The 19,870-nt window shown below is 40.9% G+C and overlaps 1 protein-coding gene across 1 annotated transcript; it reads left to right on the top strand.

Annotated features, from left to right (window-relative positions):
* Nucleotides 1–338: 338 nt before the first annotated feature.
* Nucleotides 339–19,747, top strand: LOC137749362 (auxin transport protein BIG-like). Its single transcript, XM_068489459.1, has 14 exons — nt 339–705; nt 957–1,063; nt 2,066–2,231; nt 2,325–8,383; nt 8,506–9,120; nt 9,246–9,426; nt 10,024–10,258; nt 10,349–14,881; nt 14,989–15,211; nt 15,554–15,955; nt 16,491–16,634; nt 16,721–17,740; nt 18,118–18,624; nt 18,729–19,747. Exons 1-14 carry the CDS (start codon nt 447–449, stop codon nt 19,551–19,553), a joined length of 15,276 nt encoding a protein of 5,091 aa, XP_068345560.1. The 5' UTR covers nt 339–446; the 3' UTR covers nt 19,554–19,747.
* The last annotated feature ends 123 nt before the right edge of the window (nt 19,748–19,870 follow it).

The raw sequence follows: 19,870 nt of genomic DNA, 5'->3' as shown, positions 1-19,870 counted from the left end.
CAAGTTAATTTTCTACCATGTTTTTGTTCCATATTTTTCTATCATCTTAGTTGGTATTTGATGTGGACAATCACATCATTTGAATTAATCAGATTTTTAAATTTAGTTCATTATTTAATAAACTAATAATGAAGAAAAATTAGTTAATTAAATGATAATTGTGGTATACAAAGAGTCTTTTTTCTTTCGTTAGATTTATAAATTTTTCAAATGACGTGGCTGTCTGAGATGCAATAAAAATGTGGTTTAAAAATACGGTAAGAATAGAGTTTTTTACCAATTCGTCACTAGATTCCTCTACACCGCCTTATAAACATTATTATCTTTCCCCTAAAACCCATTTCATTTTCCTTACCTCTCTCTACTTCCGACCCCAAACACTCTTCCTCCTCCTCCTCTCTCTCTATCCGATGCTCTGAACCTCGCACTCGATCGTCTCGCTCGCCATGGCCGAGACCTTCACCAGACTCGCCGAATCTATCTACTCCGACGGCAAGCCCATCTCGTCCACTGATCTCCTGCAGAGGCTGCGCTCCTCCCCCGACTCGATCAGACCGGGACTCGAGAACCTTCTCCCGATTCTAAAACGTGGCGTTGAGGCCGCCGGAGACGGTAAGCTAGGGCTCCAATCATGGACCGATTCTCAAATTCAAGCTGTGTGTTCGATTTCCTACGCCGTCGCTTCCTCCTCTCGATCTCTGTCCGGTACATGAGCTTCCTTTCATCTTCTTCTATGTGAAATTAGTTGCCTTTTGTTTGTTTTTTGAATATTGATGCTTTCTTGTTAATATAGAAGTAGACGATATCGAATTCGAAGTACTTCATTCTAAGTTGCAGCTAATTTTATATGTTTTGTAGTTTTTATTGCTTCTAAATCTTAAAGATTGCAATTTTGAAGCGTTAATGGAGTGTTGAGGTAATAAATGTACTTAATTTGGTCGTGATTGCGTGTACAGTGGAGCAAGCGGATGCGGTAATTGTTGCTATTGTGCAACAGTCGTTGGAATTTGCTGTGTGTTATTTGGAAAGATCAGAATTTAGCAGCGAAGATATAAGCATTCAGGTTAGTTAGTTCTACTTTCCATATCAAGTTCGGATGACTCGTTTAGTTTGAATGTTATTATTTTTGCGCACCTGCGTTAATCATTTGAAAGGCGATTGTTTTGTATATTTGTTTATGGTTATTGTTTTGAGGACCTATGAATTAGTCATGCACATTTTGCTATTATTCTCTAATATCAGATTGTATGATTGTTGGTGATGGAAAACACACTAATTGGTTTTCGTAGTTGTTAAATCAACTCTGATGGTGGGGATCAACCTTTTTAATAGCGCAGTATAATTATTGAATTCATTGTGTCTTTTCTGATTGGTTGGCGCATTTTATGAGTGTTGAGCTCCATGTTTTTTCTTTTAGGCACAGTACTAGTAATTGGATATTGCTTTTGCCATCAACTGGAATTTGCAAGTAATTTCAGATGTGATGTATGCTGTTTTTTTTATTTTATGCAAAGTTGCAAACAAATAAATGTATTACAGCGACAACACAATGAAAGACGGACAATATATATATGTAGTGTGAACTGCTTCTTGCGTGGGCACTCTGCCTCATTTTAAAAAATGGTAAGATAAATTTTTTGGGTCCGTTTTCCATAAATATTAAGTATTCAAGTCAGGCACCTCCTTTACCTCTTGACACAGTCTATTCTAATTATCCTTCAACCACTCCAGTGTTGAGGCACTCTGTGGCTCTAATATTGTGCGCTTTGCTGTCATGTGCTTAGAGGCCTACAACTATCATGTCTAATAGATGAAAATCAATAACATTAACACTGACCGTTTCTTGTATGAATGGAGGAGAGAGAGGGAGTGACTTTTTTTATTTTTTTCTGGGTCCTCTATCCTGATCCTTGTGAATATATGTATGAGTTACTTTTTTGTTGAGTTGGTTTCTGTGTTTTCCATAAGTGTGGTCCCCAAGGTATTAGTGTTTATGCACTTTTGGGGAGGGAATGAATAATGGCTCAAATTTTTGTTTATAATTCAACCTTTGTTTGGTTTGCAGAATAGTATGGTGCAGCTTTTGGAGATGGCATTGATTAATAGAATGGATAAAACGCCTGATGTGCTGCAACCTTGTTCGGTAGATAGCCTGGTGGACTTGTTACCATCTGTTACCCGTAGTTCTTGTGGTAATGATCTTGACAACTACATTAAGTGTGGTCCTCAAGGTAATAGTTTGGCTCATAAGAATTGATATCTTCTACTGTTGTTCTCTCATGGTTTGCTTCGTACTGATACTAGCTGTTTGTGTGTCTGAGAAGGTGTCAATTGCTCAAGGGCAGAGAAACCAGTGGATCGCCTGTTTATGTCTTTAGCTTCTGAGTGCATACAATCAGATAAGCAAACCACTGGGTTTGGTGGCCCTGCTTTCCACCAGGATTTCAACAAATTAGTTTTTCTATCCCAGCATTGGGCAGCTGTTCATGCAGGGTGCATTCAACGTTTGATTTTGCTCTGCAAGGAGCACATTGTGCTCCCAGATATGTTTGATGAGAAGATTGCTGGGCCATACATCTGTAAGAGGCTGTCTTTCAGTTTGAGGATTATAAAGCTACTTCGAAGTCTTACAAAGGACATCCCATATATTGAACATGATGTGTCATTGTTGCAAGCAGTTGCTTCTTTTGCTGATGCAGTGCCTGGGTTGTTTAGACCTTGCTTCGAGTTTGTAAATAGCCATATTGCAGTCGAAGGTAGTTTTGAGAGCCTCAGTCTGTTGATATTGGAAGACTTTCTTGAACTTGTCCGGGTTACTTTCTGCAACAGCAGTGTTTTCTTGAATGTCCAAGTCTGTGTGGTAGCTTCCATACTAGACAATTTAGATGCTTCTGTATGGAGATATAACAAGACTGCTGCTAACCTGAAGCCCCCACTAGCTTATTTTCCTCGTGTTGTTGTCCACATATTGATGCTCATTCATGACCTTAAGAGGCAGACTAGTCGGGCTATCAATTGGAAGGAGTTAGATACAGAGCTTACTGGAAGTAGCATCAATTTTCTTGATTCTCCTTCGTGCCTTGTTCATTCTGAGAAAATTCCTTTACTCCAAAGTTACACATTTGAACATCTGGTGCAAATAATATTCCCTTCCTCAAAGCAGTGGATGGACGATCTGATGCATCTTATATTTTTCCTTCATTCTGAGGGAGTAAAACTGAGACCAAAAGTGGAGAGATCATATTCTAGTTGTGCAAAAACTACTTGCAGCTCCGAATTAGAAAATGTGGTTTGCCATGAAGATGAAGCCCTTTTTGGAGACCTTTTCTCTGAGAGTGGTCGTGGGTCTACAGACGGTTATGATCAGCCACCAGCGGCTGTTAATTCTAGCTCTAGCCAGAGTAATATGCCAATGGAAGCTGCTACGGAGCTGTTGAGGTTTCTTAAAGGGTTCGTCTTCTCTCCTGAATGGCATCCGTCTGTTTTTGAGGATGGCCGTGTGAAGCTTAGCAGAAGCCATATTGATATTTTTCTGTCCTTACTCTACGGCCAGGGATATCCTGAGGATAGGAGTCCTGAGTGCTCTTCCCTTTCACATGAAGAGAAAAAGATTGGGCATACCCATGAACTTTGTTTTGATTTGTTGCAAGACCTGATCTCACACCATGCATTACCTGATTCACTGGAAGAGTACTTTGTTGAGAAGATTTTGAATGTTGAGAATGAGAATGATATTTTTGTTTACAATAATCAGACCCTTACCCTGCTAGCTCACACCCTTTTCTGTAGGGTGGGTTTGTCTGGTAGCCGGTTGAGAACCCAAATTTTTAGGGGCTTTGTTGATTTTATTGTTGAGAAGACCAAAACTGTTTCTTTAAAATCCCCTACCTTGAAGGAACTTCTTGACGCCCTTCCATGTGCTTTTCATATTGAGATTCTTCTTATGGCATTTCACTTATCATCCGAAGAGGAAAAAACATCACAGGCGAAATTAATATTTTCTGCTCTTAGAGCAGTTGGTGCTCCAACTTCGGGTTTTAACAGTACACATTTGTCTTGCTGGGCTCTACTGGTTTCAAGGTTGATTTTAGTGCTTCGCCATATGATATTTTACCCACAGACTTGTCCTTCGTCCTTGCTTGTACCTCTGCGGTCCAAGTTGAGGGAGGCTCCGTACTCCAGTTCACAGCTTGGAGCGAACGATCATTTGTCATCTTGGGTCTCAGTGGTATTTAAGAATGTAATGAGCGCATCATTTGAAGAAGAGTCTGACATCAGTCCCTTGATTCATCAACTGATTGATACATCTGCCTTCCCTGCTTCACAGTCTCTAGACCATGTGGATGTTGACTCCTTATGCTTGAACTGGTACGAGATCTGTTCAACCATTTCGTCAATTCTGGGATTGTGGAAAGGCAAACAGGCTGCAGCGGTGGAGGATCTTATTGTTGAAAGATACATTTTCATACTTTGTTGGGATTTTCCAACTCTAGGTACTTCAAGGGAACGTCAGCTTCCTTCAAGTAGCAATCCACAGACTTTTGACGTTTCTGACATGGAAAACTTCTTTTTCTTCAGCCATTCAATTCTAGGTCATCAGGCTGCTGTTGATGCGAAAACTAATTCTCAAGTTGTAGTTCAGCTGCTTCAGCACTTATCTGAGCACACTGAGGAAGTAGGCTGGGGTTTCTTGAGAAATGCAAGATGGCTGTCTTTGGCACTCACCTTGCTTGATGTTGGGATCTCGAGGTATGGCATGAAGAATAAAGTCCCAGGAGTGGGTTCAGACTGGATAGAGAACATGTCCAAGGACAATGAGTATATTGCTGTTGCTGAAGGTCTGATTGCCTCTTTAATGAACGCTGATCAAGTTTCGATTTTGTTGAAGACATTTTCATCTTTGCTGAACAGTTATTTACTGGCTTATCAGAAAGCTTTTGTGGCTACCTTTGGTAATAGCCAGAAGGATGCTGATGGGTTTTCACCATTGTTGCTTTTTAAGCATTCAGGATTTGACAAATGCCTTCAGGATGAGCTAGGAAAGACTGGAACTTATTCGTTCCATCTGGAGTCTGTTATTGACCCCTTGGCTAAGTTTGACGCTATTATTGACAAAAGAGCTTCAGGAATTTTGTGTGGGGCCTCCTGGCAATGTATGCTGCATGGTTTCCCACTGAATCTTCAGACTTCCAGTGGTGTTCTCCTTTCTTGCATTCTTAGCATTAGAGGGATCATTTCCATTCTGGTTGGTCTGCTTAAAATGAAAGATATGATAGGAAATGTCTGCTTGGAGAATGAAGTGCTTCATCAAATTCTTGATATGGCAGTGACAATCAAGTCTGATAGGATTTTTGAAAGCATTCATGGGAAATGTGAAACCATATATGATAGCTTGAGTGTAGGTTTGGGAGGATCAGACTGTGCCAATTTAATTCTATTAGAGCACCTAGAAGGATTTTTAAGGGATATCAATGCCAGAGGAGTAAGTGACAGCACTATCCATGAGTGCATAATTACCAAAGCTATTGATACAATGGATAGCCTAAGGAAAGACCCTGCAACGGTTGATTATTTTAAATTCTATCTTGGTAAAGAAGATGTCCCCGAGCAGGTGAAGGAGCTATTTGGTGTGCAGCGTGGCAATCTACTGGTTCTAATTGACTCTTTACATAATTGTTACTCTGAAACAGTTAACATAAGGGTTCTTAACTTTTTTGTTGATCTGTTAACTGGAGAGCAGTTTCCTGATCTTAAACAGAAGATCCAAAACAAGTTTCTTGGCATGGACTTGATTTTGCTTTCCAAATGGTTGGAGAAGAGGCTGTTAGGTTGTGTAACAGAAGCTTCAGGTGGAGTTAATAGTTCAAAAGGAAGTTCCATCTCTCTGAGAGAGTCAACTATGAACTTTATTTTATGCATTGTATCGTCACCTCCTAATTTGAATTCAACAGAACTGCAGAGTCATATTTTTGAAGCTGTTCTGGTTTCCCTTGGACCTGCATTTTTGCAATTTGATATTCATGTTGCCAAATCATTTTTCCAATTTGTTGTTCAACTGTCTAAGGGGGATGCTTCAGTGAGATTGCTTTTAAAGAAGACCATAATGCTGATGGAAAAGTTATCTGGCAATGATTGCCTGCTACCAGGTCTGAAGTTTCTTTTTGGCTTTTTTGGGAGTGTCTTAAGTGATTGTGGGTCTGGCAAGAATACCTTAGAAAGGTCGTCCGGGAAGTCTCTGCCTGTAAATGCTCTTGGTGGTGTGGGACCTATGGCTTCAAGGCCAGTAGGATCGAGGAAAAACTCCGAGGCATTGGTCCTTTCTTCTAATCAAGAAGATGGTTCCATCGCTCTTGAATGTGATGCAACTTCTGTAGACGAGGATGAGGATGATGGAACTTCTGATGGTGAGGTGGCCAGCCTGGACAAGGATGATGAAGAGGATACTAACAGTGAAAGGGCCCTTGCTTCTAAAGTTTGCACATTTACTTCTAGTGGTAGCAATTTCATGGAACAACATTGGTACTTCTGTTATACATGTGATCTGACAGTGTCAAAAGGCTGTTGCTCTGTGTGTGCAAAAGTTTGTCATCGCGGTCATCGTGTTGTTTATTCTCGCTCTAGTCGTTTCTTTTGTGACTGTGGAGCTGGGGGTGTTAGAGGAAGCAACTGTCAGTGCTTAAAGCCACGCAAGTTCACTGGAAGTAGTAGCGCTCCCGTCCATAGTGCTAGTAATTTCCAGGCTCTATTACCCTTCACGGAGGATGGAGAGCAGCTTCCTGAAAGTGATTCAGATTTTGATGAGGATACTAGTACTGAGGTAGATAACTCATCCATCCCAAGAGAGCTTCAAGATGGGATCACACCATTGCTTGAAGAACTTGATGTTGAAGGTCAGGTGCTTGAACTTTGCTCTTCATTGTTCCCATACATAACTTGTAAAAGAGACTCGAACTTGTCAAAAGATAATAAAATCGCTCTTGGTAAAGACAAAGTGCTGTCTTTTGGTGTTGATCTCTTGCAATTGAAGAAGGCATATAAAAGTGGGTCCTTAGACCTGAAGGTAAAGGCCGACTATTCAAATGCCAAAGAACTTAAATCACATTTAGCTAGTGGGTCTCTTGTGAAATCCTTGCTCAGTGTCAGTATTCGAGGGCGACTTGCTGTTGGAGAAGGTGATAAAGTTGCTATATTTGATGTTGTGCAGTTGATTGGACAGGCCACCATTGCACCAGTGACGGCAGACAAGACCAATGTTAAGCCTCTCTCTAAGAATGTTGTTCGGTTTGAAATCGTGCATCTTACTTTCAATCCAGTGGTAGAGAATTATCTTGCAGTAGCAGGCTATGAAGATTGCCAGGTCCTCACTGTTAATCCTCGTGGTGAAGTGACTGATCGTCTTGCCATTGAACTGGCACTGCAAGGTGCATATATTAAACGTGTTGACTGGGTTCCAGGTTCTCAGGTTCAATTGATGGTCATTACCAACAGATTTGTCAAAATATATGATCTATCTCAGGACAACATCAGTCCTATACACTACTTTACACTGCCAGATGATATGATTGTGGATGCAACACTTGTTGTGGCTTCTCAGGGGAGGATGTTTCTTATTGTTCTCTCAGAATATGGAAGGCTGTTTAGGCTAGAATTGTCAGTGGAAGGTAATGTTGGGGCTACACCTTTGAAGGAAGTAATCCAGACACAGGATGAAGTAATAGACGCGAAGGGCTCATCGTTGTACTTTTCTTCAGCGTACAAATTACTTTTCCTATCTTATCAAGATGGCACTACCTTGGTAGGCCGGCTAAGCCCCAATGCCTCATCTCTAAGTGAGATATCTACCATATATGAAGAGGAACAAGATGGTAAACAGCGGTCTGCGGGACTTCATCGTTGGAAGGAATTGCTGGCTGACAGTGGTTTATTTGTTTGCTTCTCAAGTATAAAATCAAACTCTGCCATTGCTGTATCTATGGGATTGCACGAGTTATTTGCACAGAACTTGCGACATGCAGTGGGTTCGACTTCACCTCTAGTTGGAGTAACTGCTTATAAGCCTTTATCCAAAGATAAGATTCACTGTCTTGTTTTACACGATGATGGTAGCCTTCAGATATACTCACATACACCAATGGGAGTCGATGCCAGTGCTAGTGCAACAGCAGAGAAAGTAAAAAAATTGGGTTCTGGAATTCTCAGCAACAAGGCTTATGCCGGCATTAACCCAGAATTCCCACTTGATTTTTTTGAGAAAACAGTGTGCATAACAGCGGATGTGAAATTGGGTGGTGATGCCATCAGAAATGGTGATTCTGAACGGGCTAAGCAGAGCTTGGCATCTGAGGATGGCTTTCTAGAAAGTCCAAGCCCTGCAGGATGTAAGGTAATTGTTGCAAGGGTCTAGTGACCTGACACTCATGGCATGGTTTAGAGTCTAATTTTTTTGGTTTTTATCTCCTTTCTTCTATAGTTTATGGTTCTAACATTACTGTTTTTTTCCCTCAGATATCTGTCTCCAATTCGAACTCCGATATCATCATGGTTGGGTTTCGTGTGCATGTGGGTAATACATCAGCAAACCATATACCTACTGATATAACTATTTTCCATAGGGTGATTAAATTAGATGAGGGCATGCGTTCTTGGTATGATATACCATTTACAGTTGCTGAGTCACTCCTTGCTGACGAAGAATTTACAATCACTGTTGGACCCACATTTAATGGATCTGCTTTGCCTAGAATTGACTGTCTTGAAGTATACGGTAGAGCTAAAGATGAATTTGGCTGGAAAGAGAAAATGGATGCTGTACTTGATATGGAAGCTCGTGTGCTTGGTTGTAATTCGTTGCTTTCAGAATCTGGGAAAAAACGCCGGTCAATGCAGTCTGCTCCTATGCAGGAGCAGGTCATAGCTGATGGTCTTAAGCTTCTATCCAGGATTTACTCCTGTAGATCTCGTGGTAGCTCAAAAGTTGAGGAATTTAGTCCGGAGCTGAGCAAACTCAGGTGCAAGCAGTTATTGGAAAAAATATATGAGAGTGATCGAGAGCCCTTGTTGCAGGCTGCTGCTTGCCATGTCTTGCAGGCTGTGTTCCCCAAAAAAGACACTTACTATCAAGTATGTGAATTAGCAATTAATAAAGTACCCACTGTCCGTAGATACATTAGCAATTTTATCAGTGTCCTTGTTTATGCATAAGGAATGAAGAAATGTGTTGTTTAATTATCAACTGACATCTTCAGGTTAAGGACACGATGCGGCTTCTTGGAGTGGTGAAATCAACCTCTGTACTCTCTTCAAGGCTTGGGGTTGGTGGTACTGCAGGGGCATGGATAATTGAAGAGTTTACAGCCCAGATGCGTGCAGTATCTAAGATTGCATTGCACCGTCGCCCGAATCTGGCAACTTTCTTGGAGATACATGGTAGTTTCACATTAACCAGTGCACTGAATTGCTTACATGTTTAAGAATTCAATCTTTTGTGTTGAATGTAGTATATGAACCTTAAGCAAGAACCAGATCTTCATACAAATGCATATGGCAGATGTCCAATCAATATAGTTAATTGTTTATGGAAGTTACGTCTGATTCATGGTAGATTACTTTCCATAAGATTTAATCAAGTGCTTGTTGCATTACTTCCCTTGTAGTCTCTGGTAAAGTTGATATGATTCTTGTACATTAATTATATAGATGGTTTAATTACTTCTATGTTATTTCTCGTGTAAATCTATATTGGTCTACACTGTGTAGCTTTTTAATTTTTGGGCATTCTGATTGGCAGCACTTTTTAGTTCCATGTGACTAATATTTTCATTGTTTCCTACACAATTATGTTTTGCTAAACTGTTATGTTGGAATTTTCGTGGTGTTAGCTTTGTTAATTTTTGTACACCTAAACTTTAGGTGGTGTTACAAGTTTATGCATAAGTTTTGTTATCACAGTTACTGCATTCATCCTGCATCTGTGATATATTTCATGTGAAACTAACGGATCTGTGATTCCAATCCCTCATCCAGGTTCTGAAGTTATTGATGGGCTTTTTCAAGTTCTTTGGGGAATTTTGGACTTAGAGCAGCTTGACACACAAACAATGAACAACATTGTTGTATCTTCGGTAGATCTGATTTATTGTTATGCTGAATGCCTGGCTTTACATGGAAAGGGTACAGGGGTACACTCTGTTGGACCTGCTGCTGTATTATTCAAAAAGCTTCTCTTTTCGTCCAATGAGGCTGTTCAAACATCAACAAGGTAGTAAATTCTTAATACTTATTTGTTTAATATCTTCAACTTGTTTTTAGTTTGTTCTATTATTCACTTAAACTACCATTTCTGTTTCAGCTTGGCTGTATCTTCAAGGTTGCTTCAGGTTCCATTTCCAAAGCAAACTATGTTGGCCACCGATGATGCTGTAGAAAATGTAGTATCTGCACCTGTGCATGCTGACACAACTGGTGGAAATGCCCAAGTCATGATTGAAGAAGATTCTATCACTTCATCTGTTCAATACTGCTGTGATGGTTGCACCACTGTTCCTATACTCAGAAGGCGATGGCATTGTACTATTTGTCCTGATTTTGATCTTTGTGAGGCATGCTATGAAGTACAGGATGCAGATCGTCTCCCTCCACTACACTCCAGAGATCATCCTATGACAGCAATACCCATTGAAGTGGAATCATTAGGCGGAGATGGCAATGAGTTTCTCTTCACACCGGATGATGTAAGTGATTCAAGCATATTGCCAGCATCTGCAGATGCCAGGACTCAGAATTCAGCCCCAACAATTCATGTCCTGGAACCCAACGAGTCTGGGGAGTTTTCTGGTTCAGTGAATGACTCTGTTTCAATTTCTGCTTCGACACGGGCTTTAAATTCTTTACTTCTCTCTGAGCTTCTTGAACAATTAAAAGGGTGGATGCAATCGATGTCGGGGGTCCGGGCAATCCCTGTTATGCAGCTCTTCTACAGATTATCATCTGCTGTTGGTGGACCTTTCACAGACACCTCAAAGCCTGAAAGCTTAAATCTGGAGAAATTGATTAGATGGTTTTTGGATGAGCTTAATCTGAACCAACCTTTTGTTGCCAAATCCCGCTCTTCATTTGGGGAAGTTGCAATACTTGTATTCATATTCTTTACCTTGATGCTACGAAACTGGCACCAGCCTGGCAGTGATAGTTCCATGCCAAAACCTAGTGGGACAACAGATACACATGATAAAAGCATCATCCAGATTTCACCCTCCATCTCGGTTGCTGCCTCATCTTCTTTGGATGATCAAGAGAAAAATGACTTTGCATCGCAGCTGCTCCAAGCATGCAATTCTCTTAGGCAACAGTCTGTTATCAGTTACCTGATGGATATACTGCAACAGTTAGTGCATGTTTTTAAGTCCCCTTCTGTTAATTATGAAAACGCAGGACCTGGTTCTGGATGCGGTGCTCTATTAACAGTTCGTAGGGATGTAGCGGCTGGCAATTTTTCTCCTTTCTTTTCAGACTCATATGCAAAAGCCCACCGTACAGATATATTTGTGGACTACCATAGGTTGCTGTTGGAGAATACCTTCCGGCTGGTATACACCTTGGTTAGACCTGAAAAGCAAGACAAGACGGGGGAGAAAGAGAAGGTTTCAAAGATCCCCTCTGGCAAGGATTTGAAGCTAGATGGATATCAAGATGTTCTCTGCAGTTACATTAACAATCCTCACACAACTTTCGTGAGAAGATATGCAAGGAGGCTTTTCCTCCATCTTTGTGGAAGCAAAACTCACTATTACACCGTGCGAGACTCCTGGCAATTCTCAAGTGAGATGAAAAAACTTTACAAACATGTAAACAAGTCGGGTGGGTTTCAAAATCATTTGTCATATGAGAGAAGTGTTACGATAGTTAAGTGCCTCTCAACAATGGCTGAAGTAGCTGCAGCACGACCTCGTAACTGGCAGAAGTACTGTTTGAAACATACAGATTTCCTACCATTCTTGATTAATGGAGTGTTCCATCTTGCGGAAGAGTCAGTTATTCAGATTTTGAAGCTGTTGAATCTTTCCTTTTACACGGGAAAGGATGTTGGTCATTTATTACAGAAAACTGAAGCTGTGGATTCAGGTATTAATTCAAACAAATCAGGGACACAATCTCAGGATCCCAAAAAGAAGAAGAAAGGTGAAGAAGGAACAGAATCTGGTTCGGAAAAGTCTTATGTGGATATGGAGTCTCTGATATATATCTTCACTGACAAGGGTGGAGATGTCTTGAAGCAATTCATTGATTGCTTTTTGCTTGAATGGAATTCTAGGTCTGTGCGTGCAGAGGCCAAGTGTGTTCTTTATGGTGTGTGGCATCATGCTAAGCCATCATTCAAGGAAACTATGGTGGTGACTCTCTTGGAGAAAGTAAAATGTCTACCGATGTATGGTCAAAATATTGTTGAGTATACTGAACTTATCACATGGTTGCTGGGTAAAGTTCCAGATGTCAGCTCAAAGCAACAGAGCAGTGAGCTTGTGGATCGATGCTTAACCCCTGATGTAGTCAAATGCATCTTTGAGACACTTCATTCACAAAATGAGCTTTTAGCTAATCATCCAAATTCCCGCATATACAACACTTTAAGTGGATTAGTCGAATTTGATGGGTACTATCTTGAGAGTGAGCCTTGTGTTGCCTGCAGCTCTCCAGAGGTGCCATACAGCAGGATGAAGCTTGAAAGTCTGAAATCTGAAACAAAGTTCACGGATAATCGCATCATAGTGAAATGCACTGGGAGTTACACCATCCAGACAGTGACCATGAATGTCCATGATGCGCGAAAGCCTAAATCAGTGAAAGTCTTGAACCTGTATTACAATAATCGACCAGTGGCTGACTTGTCAGAGTTGAAAAATAATTGGTCTCTGTGGAAACGTGCCAAGAGTTGCCATCTCACTTTCAATCAGACTGAACTGAAAGTGGACTTTCCCATTCCAATTACAGCTTGTAACTTCATGATTGAGCTGGATTCCTTCTACGAAAATCTCCAGGCTTTGTCTCTTGAACCATTGCAATGCCCACGTTGCAGTCGACCTGTCACTGATAAGCATGGTATTTGTGGCAATTGCCATGAGAATGCTTATCAGTGCAGGCAGTGCCGCAACATTAATTATGAAAATCTGGATTCCTTTCTATGCAACGAGTGTGGCTATAGTAAATATGGTAGATTTGAGTTCAATTTCATGGCAAAGCCAAGTTTTACTTTTGATGACATGGAGAATGATGAAGATATGAAGAGAGGGTTGGCTGCTATAGAAACTGAATCAGAAAATGCTCATAGGAGATATCAGCAACTTCTAGGATTCAAGAAGCCCCTGCTTAAGATTGTGTCGAGTGTCGGTGAGATTGAAATGGACTCGCAATCGCAGCAAATGATGGTCGCCTTACCTGGGCCTACATGCAAGATTAATCGTAAAATAGTTCTTCTTGGTGTCCTGTATGGTGATAAGTGCAAAACAGCTTTTGATTCTGTCAGCAAGAGTGTGCAGACACTGCAAGGGTTACGCCGGGTTTTGATGAATTATTTGCACCAGAAACAGTCTGTTAACGGAGTGGCTGCTTCCAGATTTGTGGTTTCTAGGTCTCCAAATAATTGCTATGGCTGTGCTTCTACATTTGTGACGCAGTGTCTTGAAGTCTTACAGGTCCTATCAAAGCATCCAAACTCCAAGAGACAACTTGTTGCTGCTGGCATTTTAACGGAACTATTTGAAAATAACATTCATCAAGGTCCTAAAACAGCTCGTATCCAAGCTAGGGCCGTTCTTTGTGCATTCTCTGAGGGTGATATAAATGCAGTGACCGAGTTGAACAGCTTAATTCAGAAAAAGGTTATGTATTGCCTTGAACATCATCGCTCTATGGACATTGCTCTGGCCACTCGTGAAGAGTTGTCATTGCTGTCAGAAGTATGTTCTCTCACTGATGAATTTTGGGAATCAAGATTGCGTGTTGTTTTTCAGCTGCTATTTTCTTCTATTAAATTGGGTGCTAAGCATCCTGCCATTTCTGAGCATGTCATTCTTCCTTGTCTGAGGATTATATCTCAGGCATGTACTCCTCCAAAACCTGATGTACCAGATAAAGAGCCTAATACGGGAAAAGCTACTACTGGTTCGCAGAGCAATGATGAAAGTAATTCAAATAAGTCTGGATCTTTGGGTGGACATGGTGGTGGTACCAAGTCAGCGGAACCACTAGATAAGAACTGGGATGCATCTCAAAAGACTCAGGACATTCAATTATTAAGCTATGCAGAATGGGAGAAGGGAGCATCATATCTTGATTTTGTTAGAAGGCAGTACAAAGTGTCGCAGTCTGTTAAAGGTGGTAGCCAGAAGACTCGACCTCAGAGACAAGAATTCCTGGCTCTTAAATATGCACTCAGGTGGAAGAGGCATACTAGTAAGACAGCTAATAATGACTTGTCAGCATTTGAGCTGGGGGCATGGGTTACAGAACTTGCTCTTAGTGCTTGTTCTCAATCTATAAGGTCAGAGATGTGCATGTTGATAAGTCTGCTCTGTGCTCAGAGTGCATCAAGACGATTTCGGTTATTGAACTTACTAGTGTCCTTGCTACCAGCAACTCTTTCTGCTGGTGAAAGTGCTGCGGAATATTTTGAGTCTCTGTTCAAGATGATAGATTCAGAAGATGCTCGCCTGTTTTTGACCGTGCGTGGATGTCTTGGTACAATTGGTAAACTAATTACTCAAGAAGTTGGCAATGTTGAATCTCTAGAAAGGAGCATGCGTATTGACATTTCTCAAGGATTCATACTTCACAAGCTTATAGAGCTGCTTGGTAAATTTTTGGAGGTTCCGAATATTCGATCCAGGTATGACTGGTTTCTTTACTAATTTCAAATTTTGTGCTTAACTGATTCCATTCTTTGAAAAAACTTTCATGCTTAAGCTTAACAAATTTTGTTCATCTTGATGTCAGATTCATGCGAGACAATTTGCTGTCGGAAGTTCTTGAGGCTCTTATTGTTATTCACAGCTTGATAGTGCAGAAGACAAAGTTAATCAGTGATTGCAATCGGCTCCTGAAAGACCTTTTAGATAGCCTTCTGCTTGAAAGCAGTGAAAATAAACGGCAGTTCATTAGAGCCTGCATCTGTGGTTTGCAAAACCACGTGGAGGAGAGAAAAGGACGAACTTGTCTGGTATGGTTGATAAACTTACTTTCGTGCATTCTCTGCTTTGTAAATGATGCTTCCAGACTGGTTTATCAAAATAACTCATCAAAATGCTAATATACTGATACCTAATTATACATTTGTAGTACGGTAAAACTTTTGCTGTGTCTAGATAAAAGTCACTGTTTCTTGGGTTCTTTATAGTTTGTATAAGGCTCACCTTCTCATATTTGCTTGTGTTCTTCACATAACTTTTTTTGTTTTTTTTGTTTTTTTTTTTTTTTTTTTTGTGTATGCGTATGCACGGGGTTCCTTTGTTTTGCTTTCACTGACTTAGGTCCCAGCACTCACATTCAACTATATGAACAGTTTATCCTGGAGCAGCTCTGCAATCTGATATGCCCATCAAAACCAGAGCCAGTGTATCTGCTGGTTCTAAACAAGGCACATACACAAGAAGAGTTCATTAGGGGATCTATGACAAAGAATCCCTATTCTAGTTCTGAGATTGGTCCTCTGATGCGTGATGTCAAGAACAAAATTTGCCATCAGTTGGATCTGCTAGGTCTTCTTGAAGATGACTATGGGATGGAATTGTTAGTTGCTGGGAACATTATCTCCCTTGATTTGAGCATAGCTCAAGTCTATGAGCAAGTCTGGAAGAAGTCAAGTCAGTCTTCCAATGCCATGGCCAATACGACATTGTTATCTCCCAATGCTGTTCCATCAGCTAGAGACTCTCCACCTATGATAGTGACCTTTCGGCTTCAGGTTGGTTATAGCTGTTCTCATCTAACTTTCCCATGTACAAGTCTGCGTACTGACAAGTATTTTCTTCTGAATGACAAAGGAGTAACCCTATTTCTCCATTTCCGTACCAATATATGATGTTTGGTCACACTTCCATCATTGCATAAATGAAATTCAAACAAAACTGACATTTAAATTGCATAGAAAAGAAAATTTATTTCTCTATCAAATCACGTATAGTTTCTAACAGATCAAAATCATAGATTTGAGATGTTGTGCTTCACCCAATCATTTTAAATTCATTTTGTAGCTAAATTTTGAATCCATCCATGAATTTTGCTAAAATCTAAAGATAGATGCTCATTATAATCTTTCAGCCAACTTGATATTGAAATAATAATCTCATATTTCAAAAGCGTTCATCCAAATGCAACCTGACATCATTTATTCCTAATGGATGAATATTGACGTTTTCTATTATGTTTGGTCGTCTGACGACTCTTTACCTTGATATTCATTTGATCATATATATTCTCTTTTTGGATACAATTTTCAGGGCTTAGATGGTGAAGCAACTGAGCCTATGATAAAAGAATTGGAAGAAGATAGAGAGGAGTCACAAGATCCAGAGGTTGAGTTTGCCATTGCAGGTGCTGTTCGTGAGTATGGTGGGCTGGAAATTATATTGAACATGATCCAGGTGTGTTTCATATTTCATTATTCCTTCTTTACTTTTGAAGTGAAACCTTTTGCTGCCTATTATCTGACTTATAATATGATTTACAGCATCTGCGAGATGATTTCAAGTCCAACCAAGAGCAGTTGGTGGCTGTTCTAAATCTCCTCATGCATTGCTGTAAAATAAGAGAGAACAGACGAGCTTTGCTGAGGTTAGGAGCTTTAGGTCTACTCCTTGAAACGGCAAGACATGCCTTTTCTGTTGATGCCATGGAGCCAGCTGAAGGCATTCTTCTCATTGTTGAGAGTCTGACTCTGGAAGCTAATGAAAGTGATAACATTAGCATCACACAAAGTGCTCTTACTGTCACTAGTGAAGAGACCGGTGAACAGGCCAAGAAAATAGTCCTCATGTTTCTGGAGAGATTATCTCATCCTTTGGGCCTTAAGAAATCAAACAAACAGCAGAGGAACAATGAGATGGTTGCAAGAATCTTGCCCTACTTGACATATGGTGAACCTGCTGCAATGGAAGCGCTTATCCAACACTTCAGCCCACCCTTGCAGGACTGGAGGGAATACGATCGGCTGCAAAGAGAACATGAAGCTGACCCAAAAGATGAAAGCATCGCCCAGCAAGCTGCCAAGCAGAGGTTCACGTTGGAAAATTTTGTAAGGGTATCTGAGTCTCTTAAAACAAGTTCCTGCGGAGATAGACTGAAAGACATTATTCTTGAGAGGGGCATTACTGGCGTTGCAGTTAGACATCTGAGGGATAGTTTTTCAGCTGCGGGACAGGCTGGCTTTAAATCTAGTGCAGAATGGGCAATGGGCTTGACACTGCCATCTGTCCCACTGATATTGTCTATGCTGAGAGGCTTGTCGACAGGACATTTGGCCACTCAAAAGTGTATTGATGAGGGAGGGATTTTACCTTTACTTCATGCTTTGGAAGGGGTCCCGGGGGAAAACGAGATAGGCGCGAGGGCTGAGAACTTATTGGACACCCTTTCAAATAAGGAGGGAAAAGGAGATGGCTTTTTGGAGGAGAAGGTGCGGAGGTTGAGACATGCCACCAGGGATGAAATGAGGCGTAGAGCTCTAAGGAGAAGAGAGGAATTGCTTCTGGTAATTCATTGAGCTTTTTTTTTTTATATATAGTTATTGAGAATTCTTTTTATAGTTTATTTTTGAATTATATGAAAGCAGGTGCCCAGTGAAGGAGATTGTTATCATGTTACAGAATTCGATATGGAAAATAAGGGTACCTAATAGTTATTCTCTACTTAAAACAGGAGTTCAGGTTTCCTTAGGGGGTCAGCGATTGAAAGAAATATAAATTTACTAGATTGTAAGAGACGATTCTCATGGTAGAATTAGGATAGAATTTAGTTCTTATTGCATTTATTTTCTTGTTTGACGTTCCTGTAAATAGTTTTGAGAAAATGAGTATAACTAATTACTAGTGGTGAAACTGATGGTTCCTTTCTTATCCGTAAACTCAGGGTCTTGGAATGCGACAAGAGCTAGCTTCACATGGCGGTGAGCGTATTGTTGTTTCACGACCATTACTTGAAGGTTTAGAAGACGTGGAGGAAGAGGAGGAGGATGGCTTAGCATGCATGGTTTGCCGAGAGGGTTACAGTCTGAGGCCTACTGACCTACTTGGTGTTTACTCTTATAGCAAGCGAGTGAATTTAGGTGCAGGGACTTCTGGAAGCGCACGTGGGGAGTGTGTTTATACAACTGTTAGTTATTTCAACATTATTCATTTCCAGTGCCATCAGGAAGCCAAGAGAGCAGATGCTGCTCTGAAAAATCCAAAGAAGGAGTGGGAAGGAGCAACTCTCAGAAATAATGAATCTCTTTGCAATTCTTTGTTCCCTGTGAGAGGTCCGTCTGTTCCTTTAGCGCAGTATATTCGCTATGTTGACCAGTACTGGGACAACCTCAATGCTCTTGGACGTGCTGATGGAAGCCGCCTTCGGCTGTTGACTTATGACATTGTTCTGGTACCATATCTTCTTCACACTTTTCTTCTGTCTTGTTATTTAGCCTTTCCGTCGTGCATTATCTTGAATTTGGACCTTATAATTATGGATGTTCTGTTACGTAGATGCTAGCTCGTTTTGCGACCGGGGCATCATTTAGTGCAGAATGCAGAGGTGGTGGAAGGGAAAGCAACTCCAGATTTCTTCCTTTCATGATCCAAATGGCACGTCACCTTCTCGATCAGGGAAGCTCATCTCAGCGTCATACAATGGCCAAGTCTCTGACAGCATATTTGTCATCGTCTGCATCAGATTCTAGGACTTCTACTCCTGAGAAACAACCGTCTATGGGATCTGAAGAAACTGTCCAGTTTATGATGGTGAATTCACTTCTTTCAGAATCTCATGAATCCTGGTTGCAACACCGCCGTGCCTTCTTGCAGCGTGGAATATACCATGCCTACATGCAGCACACTCATGGTCGGTCAGCAGGTCGCACATCATCCAGTTCATCTCCTGTAGTCAATATAGAGTCTGGTAATACAAGCCAAAGTCCTAGTGCAGAGATTGGGGGTGCCGATGAGCTTTTGTCCGTTATTCGACCAATGCTTGTCTACACTGGCTTGATTGAGCAGTTGCAACGTTTCTTCAAGGTCAAAAAACCAGCAAATGCGGCACCGGCCCCAACAGAAGGTACATCGGGAGTATCTGAAGGGGATGACAGTGGAAGCTTGGAAGTTTGGGAGGTAGTGATGAAAGAGCGGCTTTTGAACGTAAAGGAGATGGTGGATTTCTCGAAGGAAATGCTATCATGGCTTGACGAGATGAGTTCCGCGAGCGATTTGCAGGAGGCATTTGACATAATCGGTGTTTTAGCGGATGTGCTGTCTGGTGGCATTACCAACTGTGAGGACTTTGTACGTGCAGCAATCGATGCGGGGCGAGGCTGAAGATTCGGTTAACTACCGGCGTCGAATGTGTTGCTGTTGTTGGCTGCGGGATTTTCTTTTAATTTAGGCAAATAGTAATACTTGTAAAATTACTTACCCCCATTTCATGGGGTTCAGAATCTTCGGACTCCGTACATATCTGATATCTGTCTCTTCTGAGTTTGTTGTACACGTATGGCTCCTTGGTAGTAAAATTAATTTTTCTCCCTAAAAATCTGCAATTTACTGATTTTATTAAATTTATGTTTCTCCCTACAATTCTACAGGTCTGCAAGTGCAAGTTTCTCTTCAAATTTCCAGTTTCGTGTGTGAAGTTG

This window comes from Pyrus communis, chromosome 11 (assembly GCF_963583255.1).
Source record: "Pyrus communis chromosome 11, drPyrComm1.1, whole genome shotgun sequence".
NCBI lineage: Eukaryota > Viridiplantae > Streptophyta > Magnoliopsida > Rosales > Rosaceae > Pyrus > Pyrus communis.
Note: the sequence above shows the minus strand (reverse complement) of the source record. Positions and strands in the feature narration are given on the sequence as shown.

Excerpts from the sequence above, each read along its gene's own strand:
- LOC137749362 (XM_068489459.1), top strand. The coding sequence starts at position 447 with ATGGCCGAGACCTTCACCAGACTCGCCGAATCTATCTACTCCGACGGC. Across the intron at positions 10,259-10,348 it reads GCTGTTCAAACATCAACAAG|CTTGGCTGTATCTTCAAGGT; the intron begins GTAGTAAATTCT and ends TTTCTGTTTCAG. Across the intron at positions 17,741-18,117 it reads GAAGAGAGGAATTGCTTCTG|GGTCTTGGAATGCGACAAGA; the intron begins GTAATTCATTGA and ends CCGTAAACTCAG.